We start from the raw sequence: 10000 nt of genomic DNA on the forward strand, positions 1-10000 counted from the left end.
GACTCTACCTACCTGGGGCTTTTATTTGATTGCGTGCATTTTTCCTATCTTCTATCTCGAGAGTACGAGTATGATTTTTCCGCTACCTTTCCTCTGGACCTCGACTTTTTTCCGGATGTTGGGTAGATGCCCATGACCATTACCATTACCAGTTACAGTATATATTCCAGTTCTTTAAAAAGATAACTAATTATTATATTGGAGGAACCTAAGAAAATTTAGACACATGCGACATTGTATACCACATGATAGGAAAATAGGGTTGAATGTATCAAATCAATAAAGTTTTAAATTGCTAAATTTCATAAAACATCGCCTACCTAGTGGAAAAATGTACTGATACTTGGGTACAAGTGAAGCTAAGTCATTAACAAATAACGAGCTTGGAAGTTTAGAATTGTTACTTGCTACCATAATTTGCTATGAAATTCTTAGTTAAGTGAAATTGTTTAGCATACAATTACAAACGAAAGACATGATGAAAGATGTTTCCATGGATGTATTCGAGGTTCAATTAACGTTTTTGAAAGTTACAGAGAAATTGGTTTTTCGATGCTTGGAATAAAAAAAAAACAATAATTTATGCGTGTTTCCTCTAGGCCTAGCAAAAGCTGACTTGACCTAAACCTAATCCGATACAAGTGTGTTTCGGTTCAGATTTTTGACCCAATTAACTAAATCAGGTCAACCCGACATGATCTTTTTTTAAATGGGATAGGTTCAGGTTAAAATTTCAAAGCTGAAATAAACCTGTATAACTCATTTAATTAAACGAGTTATTTCTAAGTTAAATGAATATGTATAACCTAAATTTAATTTATTTAATATTTTCTTATCTTTTGTATAAACACAAATTAAACAACTAAAAATGTTAAAATCAAAACAAAAAATACTAAACGTGTTGAGTGGAGTTAAGTCGACCTGATCTGTTGCAAGTGAGGTTAGGGTTCAGATTTTCGATCTAATTAACTAATCGAGTTAGGTTTGGGTAAAGGAGATTATTACCTAATCTATTTAACAGACATAGTTTCCTCAAATACATCTAGGGGAATGATGTCGAAACTTCATTATCACTAAAGAAATTATTTTATTTGTCTCAATGCAATCACTATTAATATGAAATTAGAGATATTCAAGATTAAAATGTTGTTTGAGACAAGAGTAGTAAATGATGTTGTGATTGGTGTGACTTGAGTGCACATTTGATGAGGTGCATTCATGTGTGACCTTTGGGATGGAATCCCATGAATGTGTTAATGTGGGTGTATTAAGTTAAGTTTTGATGATTGATTTATGATGGTGATTAAGTATGGACTAATAAGGTAATGAAGTGTGAGAGTTATGGGACTTAATGAAGAAGTGGAAAGGTGGATTCAAGATGCTCTACTATGCAAGTCAAGCAATACTGTCAGAAGCCTCTGAAGAGCCGCTCGACCAGCTCGCTCGACCGAGTGAGCTCCAGGTTGGGTCGAGCGAGCAGACAGAATGCAACCAGAAGCTTCTTGAAGTCCGCTCGACCAAGTTGCTCGACCGAGCGAACCCCTGTTTTGGTCAAGCGAAGTCTCTGATACTCTAGAATGTTGTTTTATGACTCTTCATGTACTTAGGGATGTTTCATTATCATTTAATCATAGCTTTAATGTACTTAATGTAACTTAGTGTGATCTCTTCTATAAATAGAGAGCTCTCAATCAGATTGTAATTATCCACAAATACACCCCAAGCCAAACACTAGCCTATATCTCTTCTCTATTGTAATTCTCCATATTTGAGAATTCTTTGAACTCCTTTTGATAATATAAGAGATACTACACACCGGAGGACATAGCCTTAGTTGGGTGAACCTCGTTAAATCTTTGTGTCATTTTATTGCTTTATTTTCTCCTACAAACATTGATATCATTGATAGCGTAATTTGTTTGTCACTAAACTTCATACATTCGATCTTGGCAATATTGGAGTTTGAAACACATTGTTCGAACTCTAATACATCGTCGTTTTTCAATTGGTATCAGAGCCAAGTTGTTGTTATCGTGTTTTAGAGGTTATATTGGTGCAACATGGCTACAATGAAACTTGGTATTGAGAAGTTTGATAGGAGTGTGAACTTTGGCTTATGGCAAGTCAAAATGAAAGCAATTTTGATACAAAATGGAGTGCATAAAGCACTAGATGGTGTGGAGAAGAAACCCAAAGGAATAAGTGAGGCTAAGTGGGAAGAAATGGATGCGAAGGCTCTTTCCGCCATACAACTTTTTCTCTCTAATGAAGTTTTGAGAGAAGTTGTAAAGGAGGAAACTTCAAAAGGCATTTGGAAAAAATTGGAATCACTCTATATGGAAAAGAGTGTTATCAATCGACTTTTGTTAAAGAGTCGTTTGTATGATCTCAGATTGCAAGAAGAGAAGCCCATGAAATCGCACCTTGATGAATTTTACTCAATAGTTATGGATTTGCAAAATATTGATGTAAAAGTGGATGATGAGGATTTGGCTATTCTTTTGTTAGTTTCTCTACCGTCTTCATATAAGCATTTTAGGGAAACCTTGTTATATGGAAGAGACACTTTGAGTAGTGAGGATGTCAGAAAGGCCTTGACTCAAAAGGACCTTATTGATTCTCAATTTGCTCAAAAGGAGTCAAGAGTTTTCAATGATGCTTGTTAAAGAGTCAAGTAGGAACAAAAGGAGCATGACTTGCAACTTTTGTAAGAAGAAAGGCCACTTCAAGAAAGATTGTTGGAAATTAAAAGCCAAACAATCAAATGAAAGCAAATCCACAAGAGCTAGCTCCGCCGAAGCTAGCTATGTTGAAGATGAGATATATGATGTTGATGCTCTTGTCGTTACTAGTGAATATAAGGGTGGTGATTCTTGGATTTTGGATTCGGGATGTTCTAGACACATAACTTTTAACTCTAGGTTCTTCTCAACTTATCAAAAGGTTGATGGAAGAAAAGTCACTATGGGCAATGAGGATAGTTGTCCGATAGTTGGTATTGGAGATGTTAAAATTGTCATGTTTGATGGTGTTGAAAGAACATTGACCGGAGTCAATCATGTTCCAGGTATGAATAAAAACATAATTTCCCTTAGTATTCTGGATAAAGAAGGTTTTAAGTGCATTGGTGAAGGTGGAGTTTTGAAGGTTGGCAAGGGTCCTAATTTGTTCTTAAAAGGATCCATTAATGATGGCGTGTATATGCTTTTGGGTTCAACCTTAATTAGTTCAGCTTGTGTGTCCACTACTTCAACCGAGCATGAAAATAAAATTGATACTTCTTTTAATGACAGTTTGAGAATAATTTCAACATATCCCAATGAGTCCATGGGATGTATGGACTTGATTGGTAATTAAAAGCATACTCTTGTAAGTCCTTTGAGGGCATGTTTAGTGCATGTGCTATGTTTATGCACATGTGTTGTTTTTATTTTGAGTATGATGTTGCGTAAGTTGTTATATTATGTTGGAGTGAATTAGAGAATTCCATTGACTTGGGTGAGTACTCAAGTCAAGGTGGAGATTGTTGTGATTGGTGTGACTTGAGTGCACATTTGATGAGGTGCATTTATGTGTGACCTTTGGGATGGAATCCCATGAATGTGTTAATGCGGGTGTATTAAGTTAAGTTTTGATGATTGATTTATGAGAATGATTAAGTATGGATTAATAAGGTAATGAAGTGTGAGAGTAATGGGACTTAATGAAGAAGTGGAAAGGTTGATTCAAGATGCTTTACTATGCAAGTCGAGCAATACTGTCAGAAGCCTCTGAAGAACCGCTCGACCAGCTCGCTCGACCGAGCGAGCTCCAGGTTGGGTCGAGCGAGCAGACAGAATGCAACCAGAAGCTTCTTGAAGTCCGCTCGACCGAGCGAACCCCTGTTTTGGTCGAGCGAAGTCTCTGATACTCTAGAATGTTGTTTTATGACTCTTCATGTACTTAAGGATGCTTCATTATCATTTAATCATAGCTTTAATGTACTTAATGTAACTTAGTGTGATCTCTCCTATAAATAGAGAGCTCTCAATCACATTGTAATTATCCACAAATACACCCCAAGCCAAACACTAGCCTATATCTCTTCTCTATTGTAATTCTCCATATTTGAGAGTTCTTTGAACTCCTTTTGATAATATAAGAGATACTACACACTGGAGGACGTAGCCTTAGTTGGGTGAACCTCGTTAAATCTTTGTGTCATTTTATTGCTTTATTTTCTCCTACAAACATTATTGATATCATTGATAGCGTAATTTGTTTGTCACTAAACTTCATACATTCAATTTTGGCAATATTGGAGTTTGAAACACATTGTTCGAACTCTAATACATCGTCGTTTTTCAAGTTTCATATATAATTATTGCTCATTAATCAAACACAGCAGTACAGTTGAAAGACATTAACAAAAGCAGGAAACAACCATAGAGGTCATGATCAAAGCCATATACATAGACAAGTACACACCAGCAAATTTATTAAAAACTGAGATGATTAAACACAACCATCATTTCCTGGAATGGTGTTCACTTTTTATCATCCTTAAGATGATGGGCTTCAATGTCGCGAGTGACAGCAATGCAGAAGTCAATTAATTTAGTAGGGTAATGCCCTTCATCATGCACCTTCTCGAACTCAGCAATCCACTTCACTGCAGTAAAATCTTCCTTAGGAGTTACCTGCACCGTTAGTGTAAAGTGCTTGAATTCCTTCAGAAGATCTCCCTCAATGATCTTGAATCTCACTCGCTTATTCTCTTCATCTATTTCCTCTACCAGCTCTTTTGCTACACATTTCTTCCCATCTGCACTTCCCAGTTATACAATTTCACTTTTTATTAATCACATTCAACAACAAATTAATATTCATGGAAATTAAGGAATAATAAAATATTTTAAATAGTAGATATATTATACTCCCTCCGAACCAATTTAGATGTCCCATTTGCTTGGGCACGGTTATTAAGGATGGTGTGAGGTCCATTAAAAAGGTAAGTAGTAAAGGGTAAGTAGTGAAAGGTAGTTGGGTAAGTAAGGTATATGAGGGTATATTCGTAATTACCTGTGTGAACTAATGATATTTAGGTAAAAAAAGATTGACAAAAATAGAAATGAGACAACTAAAAAGACTTTGCCAAATAACAAAATGAGGCAACTAAATTGGTTCGGAGGGAGTATTTAGTGAATAATATATTTACTTAAATGAAAATTTGAACCCTAAGCTTTTAAAAAATATTAATTAAAATCAAAGTAAAAAATATAGGGATCACAAAAAATGTTTAACTAAAGGTAATAAAAAACATGTGGAACAATAAGGTTAATTATGTCTGAAATATGTGATATAAATAAAAAAATTTATTAAAAAATAACAAATAAAAAACATGAAATAGAACATGGAAATAACTAGTGGGGTGTTTGGCAAACAACTGATAGCTGATTACAGTGGTCGACTTAACCAGCTGATTTATTAACTGGTATGACTAGGAGATTTTCAACTTGCTGCTATAAGCATCGTGTTCAAAAACAGCTTATTTGTTACAAGAAGTTGTTTAAACTATCTAATTTACCAAACATTAGCATTAGTTGGTTTGACCATCAAACACTCTAAATGTATCAAAATAAGCTAAAATTATTTAATAAACTACTTTTGCAAAACACCCTATTTAACTTTAATTAAATGAGGGGTATAAGTGTATAACTAGAGCTGTTCAAAAGTGACCTGACCCAGAAACCCGAACAGAAACCGAAAGTAAACCGACCTGAAAATGTGTTACTTTTTTTGGTTTATCGAACTGACATTACCCGACGCGAAGTTATACCCAACCCGATTGACAACAAAAAATGGGAAAACTGAACCCGAGCTGTAACCGATTTTTGTAACCAACACATACCCGTTAACCAAGATTATTCGAACCTAATAATGATCGACCCGAGTCATATCCGGTCCGAATCATGCTCGAAAACGAACTCAATTCGGCTAAAACCGACTCAACCCCAACAAAGTTTAGATTGAACTGTAGTAAACCTGAATCAATTTTTAACATAGAAGTATGATCAACTCATATTCAATCATCTTATTAGTTATTCTAATAAAATGATGAATACATGGTTTCATATATTTAGAGTTAATAATCAATGGCCAATGTTTATATAACTACTTTTAATCGAATTAGATGAAAATTGATAGAACTTTACAATTTTAATTTCCGGTCAAACAAGTAAAAGTAACAATGTAATAATGATCACTAATTGATTTGCATTTTAACTATTTTGCTTTAAGTAAAGATAACTTTATTATCAATTAAAAAATACCGAACCCGATCTGTACGCGGTAAAACCGAACCAATTATTAACCGTTAACAACCCGAGACCGATTGAAATTCAACATGAACTTCAACCGATACCAAACTGATGCTAACCCGATAGGTCAAATAACCGATCTTCAACCAAACCATAACTAATTGACCCGACCCGAGTGTAACCCGTCGTAACATGCATTCGAAATATAACCGATCCAAAATACAACCGAATCGAATGACATCCGTTCAAAATCAACCCAATTACCCAAATAAACACCTCAATATATAACCGTATAATAGTACAAGAAAATAGTAGTAGGAAATTCATTTTGTCATCATTTCTCGGTGCACAAGCTGCTGCAACATAAATGTCACATTTGCAACACATTATATATGCCTTATAGCTTGGAGTATATTGCTATCGAGTACAATAGTGCATTAAAAATAAAAATAGTTTATAGTACTTTAAACACATATTTTTCGGTTTTAAACTACTTGTAATATTTGAAATATTGTATACTATTTATTCTTCATTCTTAATTTATAATTAATTTTTAATTTATAAGTTAAAATATAAATAAAATATTATTAAATTAGTTTTAATGTAAGTATTATTAAGATTAAATTTTTATAATTTTTTATTATATATTATTACAAATATGAAAAATGAAATTAATGTAATAAGATACGTAAAAAGTCAAATGCTATAAGATTTTTAATCGGTAAAAATATAACATACACATGCTAATATTTTATTTGACTAAAAATTAGTTGATTTAATCAGAGAACTTTAACACGAGGTAATCATGGAAAAGGGAATATATCCAAATTACTTCTATATGGTTGACTCTCAAAGCCAATCAATATAGATACTTAGAACTATTTTTTATCTTTGATAACAACAATAATATTATATTTTTGTTATTTTTTACTTTAAAATTTATGTTTCTTTAGTTTGACTTTTATTTTTCTTAAAAATATTTACTCATAAATCATAATTCATGTTATTATTATTGATCTTATAATATGGATAGAACATAATCTTAAGCCTGGTGGAAAAACCAAGTAAAAAAAAGACGGATGTATTATAGTAATCCCGCCCCTTTAGAATCATAAAAAGAAGGGAATGACTAACAATTATAATTAATTAATAAATAATTGTAAATGTATTAAGGAATAATACCGAGGGTGTAATTCCAGTAAATGATGGAACCAGGCTTGCCAAATTCACCATCGTGAACCTCACAACCATGAATATTAGAAGGAGACATGTCGGAGATATGGTGAGGTCTGCTGCTAAATATTTCATGGAAAATATCACCATGACACTGAATATCAACTTCTACTTCGAATTTTCCTTTTACTGGAATCGTCATTTTTTCCGTTTCTGGAAACTCACTTTTTTTAATTTATTATGAGAATAGATGGATGAATTACTAAGTATTGGATTTTGGTGACTGAAACTCAATGCAATGCCTTCTTTTATAGAAGAAACTCGTATATCTTTTTGTGATAAAGAATCATTCACGTCTTTCGGTGGTGAATTATTATAATTATAATATATATACTATTATTTTTCTTTGTCGCGGATGTAGACTTTGCAATTAGTGGTTTATACTATGATCTCATATCAAAAGATATCATACATATTGAAATTATTTTAATGGATAATAATTTATTATAAAATAATATTTACCTAATTTAAAATTTGATATTTTATTTGTTTAAAAATTGATTTTAATTAGCTAAAGTATTTATATAATTTATTATTATATTTTTTTAGTTAACTTAGAATTTAATATGTTCAATCACATAATACACTGACTAGTAAAAATATTGTAAAACAACGAATGTCATCTTTCAAGAGAATTGACAAATCACAAATAAATTTGTTTTAGTGGATGATAGTTAATTACATGACAACATTTATCTAATTTAGATATATTATTTTATTTATTTTAGAAATTGTGCTAAATTAGATAAAATGTTTGTATGACTTATTATAGTATTTCTTTATAGTTAACTTAAAATTTAATATGTTTAGTTCAGTAAAAAAATTATGTATTCGGCAAACATTTTTTAAAAATCGCCAGTAAACATTTCTTGATTTTAAAAAGTCATGTATTTATTAAATTTTAAGACGAGTAAGTTTAAGAGAATTATCAGTGCAAGAATGATCTTAAATACACATGACATAAAATATTAATTTAATTTCTCTTCTTTTCCTTTTCTTTCAAATTAAAAAAAATCAAACCCTCCTCTTTCTCTCTCACACTCGAATGAACTCAAAGGAAATCAGCAACCATTTCCTTCTTCCTTCCATTCGCATAAACGCAAAAATCAGCAACATCACACTTCATTAAACACATCAGAATCTCAAGAACCCTTATCTTCCTCCTTTCTCTCGCCATTCCCTCTGAAAATAGCAGAATCACACTGAAATTATTCAAGTTAATATTCGATCTTCCCCTCTCTTGGTTCCTGAGATCGTGCGCCCAAGAACCACCATTATTTCTCGGTTATTACCCTAAAAAAACAGCCGGCAACAGCCTCATTTTCTGCTGATTTTGGTGCCTTTTTCCAGAGAAAAACCGCAACAAATCAATCCATCTCTTCTCCACAAATTCGGTTCAGGTATCACGTTTTCCTTTTGAATTTGTGCATATCTTTAGGTTAATTAAGGCTACAAGCCGCAGCAAGTCATTGTTTATATAATTATTGTCTTTCCATTTTATGATATATATACTATTGAACTATTCTTATATTGTTCTTTCTTTGGGAACCGACATTTGTGTTAATACCTATCAAGATTTTCTTTTACCATGAAAATAATGAAAAACATCAAGAATTATTGTATTGTGTGTGTTTACTTTTAATTAAATGGATCTAGTGATGATTGATATGTGATTATAGGAGATTGTGATTGAGGAGTTTGGGGAAGAATTCTAAAATTAAATGTAATTTGGGTTTTATGATGTATAAATGGTGAATGTTGAAACAATTTGTTGGAATTATGAATTAGTATGAAATTTACGAAGATTAGAATATCGATAGGATGTTGGATGTAGAAAGATTATGAAAACTTGACGTTCTTGAATATTAGAAGATTCTTGTGAAATTACTAATGGTGGACAAATCTTTGTTGTTATTATTAATCGAATAGTTGGGTAATTGTAAGTGTTGGATATAGCCCTTGATTTTATATGATTGGTTGTTCTTGAAAGTATCTAGGGTTCGTGTGAAAATTATTAGTTGAATGGATTAATTAGCTGTGTTCTTCTTTTTGGATAGTTTGTTATTCTTGATTGGTTTCTTGGTTTTGAGTCTAGATGAACATAGAAGTGTTTGAATTGGAAATGCAAAGGGGATTGTGGAGACGTACGATCTTTACAAGAATATAAGCTAGTTTTAAATAAGGTTATATATTTTCCTATGATTTTGGGGGTTAGAGTTAGAACTTGCGCAATCTTTGAAATTTGAAATATTTTAATAGAAGATGGAACTAAGATACGGTCTTAGGAGGAGATGCAATGAGCTATATGAACCTAGTTTGTACTATTCAACGCTTTGTTGTGATGTTATGTTTGTTATGCTTCAGGAGGCAACGTTATCGAGGAACCTTTCTAGTGATCGCGGAGAAACGAACTTAGCTTCTTGAAGCGTCATTGGTGAGTAGTAGCAGTCCCTTAAAGGTTCTGGCCA

The 10000-nt window shown here is 32.5% G+C and overlaps 1 protein-coding gene across 1 annotated transcript; it reads right to left on the bottom strand.

Annotated features, from left to right (window-relative positions):
- Positions 1-4448: 4448 nt before the first annotated feature.
- On the bottom strand, positions 4449-7872 carry LOC130819701 (MLP-like protein 31). The gene is made up of 2 exons (XM_057685336.1): positions 7482-7872; positions 4449-4804 (listed from the first exon to the last, which is right to left on the bottom strand). The coding sequence occupies exons 1-2, from the start codon at positions 7672-7674 to the stop codon at positions 4527-4529; spliced, it is 471 nt and encodes a 156-aa protein (XP_057541319.1). The 5' UTR covers positions 7675-7872; the 3' UTR covers positions 4449-4526.
- Positions 7873-10000: the final 2128 nt, after the last annotated feature.

This window comes from Amaranthus tricolor, chromosome 1, assembly GCF_026212465.1.
Source record: "Amaranthus tricolor cultivar Red isolate AtriRed21 chromosome 1, ASM2621246v1, whole genome shotgun sequence".
Lineage (NCBI taxonomy): Eukaryota > Viridiplantae > Streptophyta > Magnoliopsida > Caryophyllales > Amaranthaceae > Amaranthus > Amaranthus tricolor.